The 16,770-nt window shown below is 42.5% G+C and overlaps 1 protein-coding gene across 1 annotated transcript in view; it reads right to left on the reverse strand.

The window, feature by feature from the left end:
• LOC134585669 (vomeronasal type-2 receptor 26-like) overlaps positions 1-16,770 on the reverse strand; it is a 73,204-nt gene that overhangs the window by 35,302 nt on the left and 21,132 nt on the right. Inside the window, exon 3 of the mRNA XM_063441127.1 lies at positions 3,569-3,901. Coding sequence (XP_063297197.1) covers positions 3,569-3,901 — 333 coding nt within the window. The remainder of the gene's footprint in view (positions 1-3,568; positions 3,902-16,770) is intronic.

The following is a 16,770-nucleotide window of genomic DNA, read 5'->3' on the forward strand; positions in this document are numbered from 1 at the left end:
CACAGGCTGCTCACTGTTTACTAGACATGCCCCAACTCGCAGTATAGCAAGTAGGGGCAAAATTTACTAATACTAAGTAATTTTTACTTAGTATTAGTAAATTTGACTGAAAGACCAATTTATGTCTTTCAGCCTTTTGGTAGATAACTCCCTAATACCGTGGGAATTAGGGAGTTATCTACTAATCAGCTGCAAAAGAGGTCCCGAAGTGCCGAAGTCCCGAAATTCCGAAGTTCCGAAATTCTGAAGTGTCGAATGTGCCGAAGTTGCCGAATTTCCGAAGTGCCGAAGTTCCGAAGTGCTGAAGTGCCGAAGTTGCCGAAGTTTCCGAATTTCCGAAGTGTCGAAGTGCCGAAGTGCCGAAGTTCCGAAGTGCTGAAGTGCCGAAGTTCCAAAGTTGCAGAATTTCCGAAGTGTTAAAGTGCCGAATTGCCGAAGTCCCGAATTGCGAAAGTCCCGAATTTCGGAATGCCGAACCGAACCGAAAGTTTTCCCCATGCACATGCCTACTAGATAGGAAGCTAGCTGAGCAAACACACTTCGCTGGAGCTGAGTAATAACATTTAACCAGTGCTAGCTATCCACGAAACCAGGGTAAGCTTAAGCACCGATAGCCCAACAGTTAATTAGCTAGCTGTCAAGAACGAATGAGGGTGAAATATGGCGCCAATAGCCCAACACATAACTGGCTTACTGTTCGAGGCATAAATAATAGTTGACGAAGAAAAGTACTGGTAACTTGCAAGATCAGAACCTAGCTGAATCTGATGCCCAACACTGGCACATAAATGTCTTAACTGTGCTTTCAAGGGCACCTGTGTCTAATGCAGCACTCCTTAAATAGCAAGAGGAAAACGATAACAAAATAAAATAAAATAAATAAATTCCAGTAGTCAGGGTGATAGGAAAGATAAATCTTAGAAAAAATCGCCCTGTAAGAGAAATCCTTGATCTAAGCTGGACTGCTAATCCTGAGTAGCTCGTTACAGATATCTAAACTGTCTAATTCCACAGAAAGGAATGTCCGTCTTTCGCTGTCAGACACATGGCTAAGTTGTCAGTACTGCAGAAAACAAACAAAAGTTTTTGTTACAAATTTGTAATTGAGCTGAAAACTAGCTATCTGATAAGAGATAACTGCAAGATGCAGCTACTGTTACGAGCCCCGACGAGCGTTTTGCCGGTAAGAGGCTATTCAAGGGGTATGTACAGCTGTTTATGTAATCTTTTTTTGGGCTTGGTGGGTAACCTAAGATTTAATCAAGAGGGAGTAAATGTTTGAATTAACTGCAGGTTTTGTTTTATACATTTCTGACTTTGTGTATATTGCAAGATAAAAAACTAAACAATGTAAGCTTTTCCTTCACTCAAAAATTCTATAAAAGATAAACAAATGAAAAATTATTTTTTTTTTGTAAATTAATATCATTTTTGATTTTTACATTTGTTAGAACTCTATACAAAAAATGTGTATTATTATATGTTTATGTCCTAGCTATGCATTCCGTGTTTCAAATACATTTTATTTTATTTATTTATTTATTTTTAAATATGCTAATCAGTTCTGAAAAAGTTAATATACACTACAACCACCATGAAGCATTTTCTTAGGTTCCTCTCCATTTTTTACAGTCTCACTTTTTGGATTCATATGGAATATTCAAATTGAATATTTTCTTATGTCTACTTTATTCCTTACTGATATTGACAATATTGAAAAACATTCCCGAGTTCCTGAGTGTGTTTCCCTTTTGTTTACACCCACAGAATATTTATTTCTTAGTTAATTCCTTATTATTTCTGAATGCGGGTTTTTGGGGTCATTGACTCCTTTCTGTTTTCATCTTACACGATAGCTCAGGTTACTCTCTCACAGCTAGCACTGCATTTCAGGGTTTATCTTTGAAGCGTTCATGGAAGTTCCTAGTGAGGAAAATCCAGATCTCAAGAGGTGGTAGTGATATGGGCAAATGCAAATATTACAAGTTTTAGAATGAAATGTTGTATTTCTTAAACTGTGTACTTTGTCTTTAAGAGATATTGCAAACTGACAAGGGGTTAGAAATGTAACATATTGTTTTTCATAGATGTTTCTTTAAGCAATAACCTCAGTGCATAATATGTTTGCGCCATTTTGTCCCAGACGAATTACAATAACAATAATGCATAAACAAGCTTCAAGGCTATCCCATGACTCTTTCATACTGTGGTAACCTTAATATACTGGGGTAACCTTAATAGATAAGCTATTCAGACTTTAAGACGCCATCTTGTCTCAATTTAATGGAACTAGTTATGGCCTTGTATCTTTGCCAAGTTAAGGGGGGTCCTAAATTGAATAAAGTGAACAAATTACTTTTTCATATATGAACTATGGTGACCCTAAAATGGAGAAACCTAAGGTATAAATAGGTGTACTTTTAAATGTTAAGAGACAGAGGAGAGACTTGGAGACAGACACTGCTCCATCTTAAAATGACAGAGAGGCTGACATGATGACATGTTCAGAAGGGTATGTTAACCTATTAATGATATTTGCAAGCATTTAGTTTAATCTTATAAACTCTGCTATAATGGATTTTATGTCTATATTTATATTTTTATATAATAAATATCTAAAAAGACAAAACTATTGCTTCCAAGACAATCCTTATTTTATATTGTATTCTCAACTATTTATATATTTTAAATAGAGGATCTCTTACACTAACTATACAAATTTATGATATCTGGATGGTTAGCCCTGCTAAGTTCTATGCTTTAAGACGTTATAGTGGTAAATAAGGGAACCAGCCGCGGTTACAGTAGTGGAGGCAGGGAGCAGCACCTGGCAGGCTTCAGGTAAAATGTCAACCTGAAGTTAAAAAGCAAATATTGATTGGATGGTGCAGATTAAAGGTTTTTTTTCAAGATTTTTCACATCAGCTTTTAGAAAACTCACAGAGCTTGTCTCAACAAATGTAATGTTATTTTAGACATGTAAGGAAATTATAGGGCTATTCAAACTAAACATTTAATGGTTTATATATATTAATATGGTTTATGATATCAGAATTATAAGTGTTAAAAGAAAATATAAAGAGTATATTACCTTAAATTTGTAATTATGGTCTTGTATGTTTCGATCAGGAAATTGAGTATTTAACAATGAGTGCATATCATTCAAAGCAAGAGCCAAGATTTGTGCTGCATGATACACTCGTGGAGAAACTCCTATGAAAATGTAACTTTTAAAAGATGGCATATGTTCAAGCCCTGTGCAGTTTCTCCAATCATATTTCCAGAAAGATCCATAAAAAATATTTTTAGGGCTATTTGTCAATAAACATGAAAAATGTGACATCCACAAATGATGAAGTAGTGTGTAATTTGGAAACCTTGAAAGGTGTACATTGTCAAAAGAATCTTCAATTCCTGGAATCAAGATTGGAAAAAAATCTAGAGCCAAGCTATTATACAATGGTTCTACCTTAAAATAAAATATGTAACTATTAGAAGCCCATACAGGAGGAAGAATTATTTTCTTGTCATATATCATATCTTTATATTTATTTATTAAATAAATAACTGATAGTGAAAATGATCCACAGAGTAAAATAACTTGAGCGGATGACTTTTTAGCAACCTGTAGACTAATGCTATTCTTTTTTATCGATGCTTCACTAGCTCTTATTATGTAAGCTGCACAAATTCCGTAGGTGGCCATTAATTTTAAAATAACATGACTTTCTTGCTCCCCTGAGTGATCGTCTGCGAAAATAATCCCAACCCAGTTCCATCCAAAATGTTTAAAAATTTTGCACAATATCAAGTAATGCGCATAGTCATTTTGAACCATCCTTAGAAAGTATGGGTAGATACTTTTATCTCCCAGAAGGTAGTCTGTAGCTCCATAACTGATCTAAAAAAATAAAAATTAAAATTAATTCAACCTAAAAATTTAAATAAGATGATTTGTCGTTTTATAATTTCTTACTATGAAATGCCATTTTGTGTACAGTTTTTAACCAGTGAATCTGAAGCATTGGTAATGTGAATTTCAGTGTCTTTAATCAATGGGTCATTTGGTTGGGGTTTTTTTTTTGGTCAATCTTTAACCCCTTCAGGACGGAGTCAATAGTACACGTTCTGATCAAAACAAAACGTAAACAAAAACTGGAATTTGCGCTATATGTCTAAAAAGAAAAGTAAAAAGAACATAGGGAGGGGGGAGGGAGGGGGTGGGAGTAAAAAGAACATAGGGAGGAGGAGGGGGGGAGTAAAAAGAACATATGGAGGGGGAGGGGGGGGAGTAAAAAGAACACAGGGAGGGGGAGTACAGGGCCGCCATCAGGGGGTGACAACCATGACAGTTGTCACGGGCCCGGCGGCCCTGGGGGGCCCGGACTGCTCTGGCAGTCCTGGGCCCCACTTTCCCTTTCTGCACACATAGATAGCGAATATCACTATCTATGTGTGCAGCCGCGGTCTCCCGGCTCCCTGTTACCGCAGAGGGGGCGCAGGCAGCACACGGCCTCTTCTCCTCTCTTCTCTCTTCTAATAACTCTCACGAGACCCGGTTGCCATGGCAACGCTCCGCGGGTCTCGCGAGAGTTGCTGGAAGAGAGAAGAGAGGAGAACAGGCCGTGTGCTGCCTGCGCCCCCTCTGCGGTAACAGGGAGCCGGGGGAGGGCCCCCACCGGACCACCAGGGATGGAATCTCCCCCTCCCTGGACCAGGTAAGCAGGGAGGGGGGAATAACATTTAATTAAAACATTTTTTTTTATTTATTTATTTATGTGAAAATGCCCCTTCCTCCCCCTCCTCCACCCTCCCCCCCCCAGATTTCACATTTACACACACACTACATACACTGACACAACACACACACACACTACATACACTGACACAACACACACACTACATGCACCAACACAACACACACTGCATACACTAACACAACACACACTGCATACACTGACACAACACACACACTACATACACTGAAACAACACACACACACTACATGCACCAACACAACACACACTCTGCATACACTAACACAACACACACTGCATACACTAACAACACACACACACTACATACACCAACACAACACACACTCTGCATACACTGACACAACACACACTGCATACACTAACACAACACACACTGCATACACTGACACAACACACACACTACATACACTGACACAACACACACTACATACACTGACACAACACACACACACTATATACACTGACACAACACACACACACTACATGCACCAACACAACACACACTCTGCATACACTAACACAACACACACTGCATACACTAACAACACACACACTACATACACCAACACAACACACACGCTGCATACACTGACACAACACACACTGCATACACTAACACAACACACACTGCATACACTGACACAACACACACACTACATACACTGACACAACACACACACACTACATACACTGACACAACACACACACACTACATGCACCAACACAACACACACTCTGCATACACTAACACAACACACACTGCATACACTAACAACACACACTACATACACCAACACAACACACATGCTGCATACACTGACACAACACACACTGCATACACTAACACAACAAACACTGCATACACTGACAAAACACACACACTGCATACACTAACACAACACACACTGCATACACCAACACAACACACACTGCATACACTGACACAACACAAACACTGCATACACTGACACAACACACACACTGCATACACTAACACAACACACACTGCATACACTGACACAACACACTGCATACACTAACACAACACACACTCTGCATACACTAACACAACACACTCTGCATACACCAACACAACACACACTGCATACACTAACACAACACACACTAACACAACACACACTATCCATATACTAACACAGCACACTCTTCATACACCAACAGAACACACACACAATACATTAACACAACACACACTCTCCATATACTTACACAACACACTCTGCATACACTAACACAACACACACTGCATATATAACACAACACACTCTGCATACACCAACACAACACACACTGCATACACTAACACACACACTGCATACACGAATACACTAATACAATACACACACTGCATTCACTAATACAACATGCACTCTGCATACACTACACACTAACACACTCCCTGCATCCACTATACTGACATTCGCTACACATTAACACACTCTGCATTCACTACACACTAACACACTCTCTGCATTCACTACACATTAACACTCTGCATTCACTACACTAACACACACTCTGCATCCGCTACACACTAACACACTCTCTGCATTCACTACACATTAACACACTCTGCATTCACTACACTAACACACTCTCTGCATTCACTGCACATTAACAAACACCCTGCATTCACTACAAATTTACACACACTCTACATTCATTACACTGACACACTCTGCATTCACTACACCCTAACACACATTCTGCATTTATTACACACTAACACACACTCTGCATTCACTAAACTATGCACACACTCTGGATTCACTATACTGCACACACACTCTGCATTCACTACACTAATATACACTCTGCATTAACTGTACACACAGCATCCACTACACAAACATCCTGTATTCACAGTACACACACTACATCCACCACAAATTGAAACACTCTGCATTCACTATACATAGACACTGCGTCTAATACACACACTACATCCACTACAGACACTGCATCCGCTAAACATAGAAACATAGAAACATAGAAACATAGAATGTGACGGCAGATAAGAACCATTCGGCCCATCTAGTCTGCCCAGTTTTCTAAATACTTTCATTAGTCCCTGGCATTATCTTATAGTTAGGATAGCCTTATGCCTATCCCACGCGTGCTTAAACTCCTTTACTGTGTTAACCTCTACCACTTCAGCTGGAAGGCTATTCCATGCATCCACTACCCTCTCAGTAAAGTAATACTTCCTGATATTATTTTTAAACCTTTGTCCTTCTAATTTTAGACTATGTCCTCTGGTTGTGGTAGTTTTTCTTCTTTTAAATATAGTCTCCTCTTTTACTGTGTTGATTCCCTTTATGTATTTAAATGTTTCTATCATATCCCCCCTGTCTCGTCTTTCCACCAAGCTATACATGTTAAGATCCTTTAACCTTTCCTGGTAAGTTTTATCCTGCAATCCATGAACCAGTTTAGTAGCCCTTCTTTGAACTCTCTCTAAGGTATCAATATCCTTCTGAAGATATGGTCTCCAGTACTGTGTACAGTACTCCAAGTGAGGTCTCACCAGTGTTCTGTACAATGGCATGAGCACTTCCCTCTTTCTACTGCTAATACCTCTCCCTATAAAACCAAGCATTCTGCTAGCATTTCCTGCTGCTCTATTACATTGTCTGCCTACCTTTAAGTCCTCAGAAATAATCACCCCTAAATCCCTTTCCTCAGATGTTGAGGTTAGGACTCTATCAAATATTCTGTACTCTGCCCTTGGGTTTTTACGTCCAAGATGCATTATCTTGCACTTATCCACATTAAATGTCAGTTGCCACAACTCTGACCATTTTTCTAGTTTACCTAAATCATTTGCCATTTGGCTTATCCCTCCTGGAACATCAACCCTGTTACATATCTTAGTATCATCTGCAAAAAGACACACCTTACCATCAAGACCTTCTGCAATATCACTAATAAAAATATTAAAGAGAATGGGTCCAAGTACAGATCCCTGAGGTACCCCACTGGTGACAAGCCCAAGCTTCGAATATACTCCATTGACTACAACCCTCTGTTGCCTGTCACTCAGCCACTGCCTTACCCATTCAACAATATTGGAATCCAAACTCAAAGATTGCAGTTTATTGATAAGCCTTCTATGTGCAACAGTGTCAAAAGCCTTACTGAAATCTAGGTAAGCAATGTCTACTGCACCACCCTGATCTATAATTTTAGTTACCCAATCAAAAAAATCAATAAGATTAGTTTGGCATGATCTCCCTGAAGTAAACCCATGTTGTCTCTGATCTTGAAATCCATGTGTTTTTAGATGTTCAACAATCCTATCCTTTAACATGGTTTCCATCACTTTCCCCACTACTGAAGTAAGGCTTACTGGCCGATAGTTGCCCGACTCCTCCCTATTACCTTTCTTGTGAATGGGCACAACATTCGCTAACTTCCAATCTTCTGGGACTACTCCTGTTAACAATGATTGGTTAAATAAATCTGTTAATGGTTTTGCTAGTACACCACTAAGCTCTTTTAATAGCTTTGGGTGTATTCCATCAGGTCCCATTGACTTATTTGTCTTTACTTTTGACAGTTGAAATAGAACCTCTTCCTCTGTAAACTCACGTGTAATAAATGACTCATTTATCCTTTTTTTTAACAGAGGTCCCTTTCCTTCATTTTCAGCTGTAAATACCGAACAAAAATATTCATTGAGGCAGTCAGCTAGACCTTTATCCTCATTTACATACCTTCCTTCTTTTGTTTTTAATCTAACTAATCCTTGTTTTACTTTTCTTTTCTCATTTATGTATCTAAAAAAAGTTTTGTCCCCCTTTTTTACTGACTGTGCTATTTTCTCTTCTGTGTGTGATTTGGAAGCTCTTATAACTTGCTTAGCCTCTTTCTGCCTAATCTTATAGGTCATTCTGTCTTCCTCACTCTGGGTTTTTTTATAATTACTAAATGCTAACTTTTTGTTTTTTACTATTTTGGCCACATCTGCGGAGTACCACAGTGGTTTCTTGAATTTTTTGCTTTTACTGACAAGCCTAATGCAATTTTCTGTTGCCTTCAGTAGTGCGGCTTTTAAATAATCCCATTTATTTTGGACTCCACATTTCATCTAGTACATACAAACACTACATCCACTACACAAACACACATTACATCACTGTACACACACTACATCCACTACTCAAACACTCTCTGCATTCACTATACACACTGCATCCGCTACACATCACTACACATTAACACACACTCTGCATTCACTACACATTTACACACACTCTGCATTCACTGCACTAACACACACACTACATTAATTACACTGACACACTCTGCATTCACTACACACTAACACACACTCTGCATTCATTACACATTAACACACACTCTGCATTCACTAAACTATGCACACACTCTGGATTCACTATACTGACACACACTCTGCATTAACTGTACACACAGCATCCACTACACAAACATCCTGTATTCACAGTACACACACTACATCCACCACAAATTTAAACACTCTGCATTCACTATACACAGACACTGCGTCTAATACACACACTACAGACACTGCATCCACTAAACACATTTCATCTAGTACATACAAACACTACATCCACTACATCACTGTGTACACACTACATCCACTACTCAAACACACTCTGCGTTCACTATACACACTGCATCCGCTACACAAACACACACTCTGCATTCACTGCACAAACAGTATCTAATACACACAAACACTACATCCATTACACACATTCTAATTCACTTCCACTATACACACCACATTCAGTCGTGCAGCATTGTCAGCGGACTAGGTAGGGCGTTGGCGGGCCCGGGAGGGAGCGGGCGGGGGGGGCCCAGACTTTGTGCTTTGTCAGGGGCCCCAAAATTTCTGATGGCAGCCCTGGGGGAGTATGAAGGACACAGGGAGGGGGAGTAAGAAGGACACAGGGAGGGGGGAGGGGAGTATGAAGGACACATGGAGGGGGAGGCGGGAGTAAGAAGGACACAGGGAGGAGGAGGAGGGAGTAAGAAGGACACATGGAGGGGGAGGAGGGAGTAAGAAGGACACATGGAGGGGGAGGAGGGAGTAAGAAGGGCACATGGAGGGGGATGGGGAAGTAAGAAGGACACAGGGAGGAGGAGGAGGGAGTAAGAAGGACACAGGGAGGGGGGAGGGGAGTAAGAAGGACACAGGGAGGGGGAGGAGGGAGTAAGAAGGACACATGGAGGGGAGGAGGGAGTAAGAAGGACACATGGAGGGGGAGGAGGGAGTAAGAAGGGCACATGGAGGGGGATGGAGGGGGATGGGTAAGTAAGAAGGACACAGGGAGGAGGAGGAGGGAGTATGAAGGACACAGGAAGGGTAGGAGGGGAGTAAGAAGAACATAGGGGGAGGAGTAAGAAGAACACAGGGTTATGTGAGGGGGGTTGATGCTGAGGGTGATTGGGGGTGATGCTCAGGGTGGTGGGGAGTGGTGAGGCTGAGGGTGGTGGGGAGTGGTGAGGGTGGTGGGAGTGGGGAGTGCTGAGGGTGGTCGGGGTCGTGAGGCTGAGGGTGGTGGGGGGTGAGGCTGAGGGTGGTGTGGGGGTTAGTGAGGCTGAGGGTGGTGTGGGGGTTAGTGAGGCTGAGGGTGGTGTGGGTAGTGAGGCTGAGGGTGGTTGGGGGGTGATGCTGAGGGTGGTGTGGGGGATAGTGAGGCTGAGGGTGGTGGGGGGGTAGTGAGGCTGATGGTGGTTGGGGTGATGATGCGGAGGGTGGTGTGGGGGGTAGTGAGGCTGAGTGTGGTGGTGGGGGGTGAGGCTGAGGATGGTGTGGGGGGTAGTGAGGCTGAGGGTGGTGGGGGGTGGTGAGGCTGAGGGTGGTGGGGGGTAGTGAGGCTGAGGAGGCTAGGGGGTGGTGAGGCTGAGGGTGGTGTGGTGGGTAGTTAGGCTGAGGGTGGTGGGGGGTGATGGTGAGGGGGGTGAGGGAGAACCTACGTTTATTTCCCTGGTGGTCCAGTGGGCTCCCTGGTGGTCCGGTGGCCATTGCTTCCGGTCTGCAGCTCCGCAGAGCTGCAGACCATGTAATGTTGCGAGATGTCAGGGCGTTGCCGTGGTAACCCGCGTCAACGCTCTGATTGGCCGGTTCTCGCGAGACACATGGTCTGCAACTCTGCTCACTGCAGAGCTGCAGACCGGTGTCTGCGGTGGCTGGCCAGGCAGCCAGGAGGGGCCTCGCACCCAGCAGCATACCGGGCAAGCCGCCGGGCCCCCTCCTGGTGTCAGGTCCTCGGTGACACAGTCTGCCCACAGGCGGTTTAGGCGGCCGCAAGGCCCCCATCAGTGCGAGGCCTTAGGCGGCCGCCTAAACCGCCTTATTAGAGAGCCGCCTCTGTTCGTTTGGTTCCGGTTCGGCTGTTTATGGCATTCATATGGTTTCCTGTTCGGCGGATTGGTGTATTTGGTAGCTGCCTATATATCTGGAAGGGAATATCCTCTAAACGGTGTTTAACCCCTTTTATGCCTAGGGGTGCTGTTACAATCCTGTGGAATTTGCTGCTTGCGAAAGGAAACTAGAGGAGAATGATCACCGCTTGGATCAATTTGCCCAGGCTTTCAGTATGCTTCTTACTCGTACGGTGCATCTGCAACCTGCGGTTGCTGCTACTGTCTCACCTCCGCCTTGTGTACCTCCGCCTATAGTATACAAGGTACCAACTATCTCTTTATCTCCTCTTCTGCATTTTGATGGTAATTTCCAAGAATGCCGGGGATTCCTTAACCAAATTGAGTATCATTTTGAGGCTTCACCGAGATCTTTTCCCACAGACAGAGCTAAAATTGGTTACCTGATGAATCAATTAAAAGGTAAAGCTTTAGCTTGGGCCAATCCATTAGGGGAGAGTAATAGGAGTGTGGCACACAACTACCTGGAGTTTATTACAGAATTTAAACTTACGTTTGAACCATTAGGCAGGGAGGAAGATGCCTCTACTTCCCTGATGCATATCAGACAAGGGAATCGGTCTATCACGGAGTATGCCATGGAATTTCGTACCCTAGCTTCCGAGGTAGACTGGATTAATAGTGGGTTAATCTCAGCATTTAAAAAGGGACTATCTGAAACTATGCTGGATGAGATTGCCGCCAAAGACTTACCCAAAAAGCTTAATGAATTTATCACTTTTGTCATGCAAATTGTTAATAGATTGAGAACCAGAGAGGCTACTAGAAACAAGACCAGACACATGAATATGCCTTTAGCACCCCACTTCTCCAAACCTATTGTCCCTGAATTTCCTGTACAGTCCGAACCTGAACCCATGCAGTTGGGGGTCACTAGACTGTCGGAAGCAGAAAGTCAATATAGGAGAAAAGAAGGCCTATGTCTATACTGCGGTAGAAAAGGACATATGAGAAACAATTGTCCCATACGTCCGGAAAACTACCACACCTTAAGGGGACAGGTGTAATGGAAACGTCCTCTGGAATGGATAAAAATAGGTTTCTCCTTGATATTTCTATTGCCTTTGAAAAGAAGAACTTTTCATGCAAAGCCCTGATGGATTTAGGTGCCACTGGAAACTTCATCGACGTTCAATTTGTTAAAGGTAATACTATACCTATCAAGGAGAGACTATCACCCCTAGCTGTTGAAGCTATTGATGGGAGACCACTCTCACAACCATTGATTACACACGAAACCTTACCCATTAATGTGTCCATTGGTGCATTACATAAGGAAGAGATTACAGTTCAGGTTATTGCATCCCCTTCCTGTCCGATCATTTAAGGCTTTCCATGGCTTAAGAAGCATAACCCTCGTATTTACTGGGCTAATGGGGAAATATTAGAATGGGGTAATGATTGTTATGAAAGGTGTGTATTGAATGTTGCCAAAAGAGTGGGCACTATTGGATTACCCACTAGTACACCTCAAATCCCTATACAGTACCAAGACATTAAAGAAGTATTCAGCAAAACTCAGTCGAATACTCACAGACCTTATGACTGTTCCATTCATTTACTACCCGGTGCTATGCCACCTAAGGGAGCAGTCTATGCTCTGTCACCTCAGGAGAGTAGAGTAATGGAGGAATATATTAAAGGGACACTCCAGGCACTCTGACCAATTCTGCTCATTGGAGTGGTCTGGGTGCCAACTCTCACTACCCTTAACCCTGCAAGTGTAATTATTGCAGTTTTTTATAAACTGCAATAATTACCTTGCAGGGTTAAGTCCTCCCCTAGTGGCTGTCTACTAGACAGCCACTAGAGGGAACTTCCTGGTCCCTAGCACTGTGTTAGGACCTCCAGCGTCGCTCAATTCCCCATAGGGAAGCATTGAAATTCAATTTCAATGCTTTCCTATGGGGTGCACTAATGCACATGCGCGGCATTGCCGCGCATGCGCGTTAGGTCTCCTTGGCCGGTGGGCGGGATCAGTCTCGCCCACCAGTCGACAGAGGCAGAAGGTGGAGCAGCGGGGCAGGAGCAGGCAGTGACATGGGACATGTCGCTGCCTCAGGTAAGTCACTGAAGGGGTTTTCACCCCTTCAGCAACCGGGTATTGGGCGGTGGGAGGGAGAGGGATCCTGCAGTCCTGGCACTGGAGATTCCCTTTAAGGATTCATTGAATAAAGGCCACATACGGATATCATCCTCGCCTGCTGGGGCAGGATTCTTTTTGTATCTAAAATGGACGGTGAGTTGCGCCCATATATCGATTACAGGGCATTGAAAAAAATCACCATTTAGAACGCCTACCCCATTCCTCTTATTGCCAAATTATTTGATAGACTCCAAGGCGATAAAGTATTTACTAAGCTTGATCTTAAAAGTGTTTACAATTTAGTGCGAATCAAGGAAAACCATGAGTGGAAGACTGCATTTAATACCAGAAGTGGACACTATGAATATCTAGTGATGCCATTCGGGTTGTGCAATGCTCCAGCGGTTTTCCAAGATTTCATAAATGATGTACTCAGGGATTACCTTTACTCGTTTGTCTTGGTCTATCTGGATGATATCCTTATTTATTCTCCTGACATTCAGACTCACCACGATCACGTTAGACAAGTTCTGCAGACCTTGTTAAAGAATCAACTTTATTGTAAATTAGAAAAATGCATCTTTGACCAATCTGAAGTACAGTTTTTGGGATATAATATCTCTGCCTTGGGGTTTCAGATGGATCCTAAAAAGCTGGAATCGGTTCTACAATGGCCTTTACCCACTGGGTTGAAAGCCATTAAAAGGTTCATTGGTAGAGATGTCCCAAACAGTTCGAAATAGTTCGCCAGGAACAATTCGCAGCGAACATAGCATGTTTGCGTTTGCGAACATATGCGATTTCCGGTCCACCCCCTATTCGTCATCATTGAGTAAACTTTGACCCTGTACCTCACAGTCAGCTGACACATTCTGGGAGGGGGGGTCTGCTGCTGATTGGCTGGAATGTGTCAGCTGACTGTGAGGTACAGGGTCAAAGTTTACTCAATGATAACGAATAGGGGGCGGACCGGAAATCGCATATGTTCGCGAACATGCTATGTTCACCGGTGAACTATTTTGAACTGTTTGGGACATCTCTATTCATTGGGTTTGCCAATTAATACAGAAGGTTTATAAAGGGATTTTCTTCAGTAATAGCCCCCATCACCAATATGACACGCAAGGGGGTTAGCACGCAAGGGGATCTAAGGAGGCTATAGAACAGGGGTTCTCAACCTAGTCCTCAAGGACCCCCTACCAGTCCAGGACTTAGGGATAGTGATGTCACGAACGGTTCGCTGGCGAATAGTTCCTGGCGAACATAGCGCGTTCGCCATGGATGGCGAACATATGCAATGTTCAGTAAGCCCCCTATTTATTTTTTTGTTTGTGGCCAAATTTACTAATACTAAGTAAAAATTACTTAGTATTAGTAAATTGTGCCCCTACTTGCAATGCCGCGAGTAGGGGCATGTCTATTAAACAGTGTTTTTTTGTGGGACAAATTGCCCTGCTTCACTGGGTTATGGAGAAGCCTGTTGGCCAGTCTCCTACCATATGGCTATGACTCTTTGATGTATTTGGCTTTAAAGTTCCTAATTTACCTTCAGGCAGACTATTTTTGTAGGTTGCTTTATTTCTCCTATGTTTTAGTCACCCTGTAACCATTATAGCTGCAAACATACGAATGCTGTTAACAGCCGAATAGGAAAAACCATACGAATAGGTTTACACTCCTAGCAGTCGAACTGGAACAGCATACAATAAATCCCCCAAGAACGAGACAAGGTTCCGTTTTGCGGGTCAAGCAGAAACAGACAGAGCTGTGGGTTTATTGTTCTTATATACACATTAGTACCACCCACAGGGTTTTGGAAAACAAATAATAAACACGTACAATACACTCAGACACTCCCACACAAAATCCTCCCCTCTGCCTGTGATACAATTACCTTACACAATGGGTAATGTAATTATCACATGCAGAGAAATACAGTTTTTCCACATTATTCATAACTTTAAAAGTATGCATCACATTCACATCATCAGAATCAGCATACTCCAAATACAAACATATGTCAAAATCATACAAATTGGTCCAGTGGTTCAAAAGATAGATCGTAGTCCTTTGTGACCAAATGAAGCATGGCTTTTCTGCCCAAAACCAGTTCCACAGAGTCTTCTATCCTGGAGATAATTGGTAAGTAATCCAATTATCTCCAAGGACAGAGGCAAAACTCCATTGAACACATGGCAGCAAAAGACAATAAAATACATAAAAATATATAACTGTGCAGCCATTGCATAAAACAGGTACATTCAACATATCCCCAGATTGCTCAGATCTGAGCGCACATTATTACTGAATGGCGCTCAGATTACACACATACAGTTCAATTGCCATAGAGCCAAAGTCTTTCCCATAGTCTTTCATTATATGAATGGGCTCCATGGCATAGCTATCTGGGATATCACCTGGATACTCCATTGCATCCTTGTGGTTACTTCTCTAGAAAGTTGTCTCCTGCCGAGCGCAATTATGATATTGGCAATAGGGAATTGTTGGCCATTATTCTAGCTCTCAAGGAGTGGCAACACATTTATCATTTCTTCCACTATCCTTTCATTGTCCTCTCTGCTGCTTGGCTCCATCATGGAGTCTCAGACGCCCTGCGGTAAACCTCAGGACAAATTGTTCGTTCCATTGGGGGAAAGGATTAATATCATGAAGGTGTTTCACGGCAATGTGTCTGCTGGTCACCCAGGTAATAATAAATCCACTTCTGCTATCATGAGGTCATTCTGGTGGGATTCCCTCAGGAAGGATGTTAAGGAGTATGTGCAGGCTTGTTCTGTTTGTGCGGTTTCCAAAGTACCTCATAAACTCCCTTGTGGCTTGTTACAACCTCTTCCCATTCCTGAGCTCCCATGGTCCCACTTATCTATGGATTTCATTGTAGAACTTCCTAGTACCGTATATACTCGAGTATAAGACGAGTTTTTCAGCACATTTTTTGTTATAGTTACCTAAAAAAAATAATAACATTAAAAAAAATATTAAAATAATAATTAAATCATAATTAATAAAATGCCCACCCCCCCACCGATGCTCTGCACTCACACACACACACTGCACACACACACACTGCACTCACACATACACACACTGCATTCATACACACACTGCACTGCATTCATTATATACACACTGCATTCATACACACTGCACTCACACACACTGCACTCATATACACACTGCACTGCATTCATTATACACACACTGCACTCATACACACACACTGCACTGCATTCATTATATACACACTACATTCATACACACACTGCACTCACACACACACACACTGCACTCACACACACACTGCACTCATACATACACACTGCATTCATACACACACTGCATACACACTGCACTCATACACACACTGCACTGCATTCATTGTACACACACTGCACTCATACACACACACTGCACTCATATACACAC

This window comes from Pelobates fuscus, chromosome 1 (assembly GCF_036172605.1).
Source record: "Pelobates fuscus isolate aPelFus1 chromosome 1, aPelFus1.pri, whole genome shotgun sequence".
NCBI classification, from domain to species: Eukaryota; Metazoa; Chordata; class Amphibia; order Anura; family Pelobatidae; genus Pelobates; species Pelobates fuscus.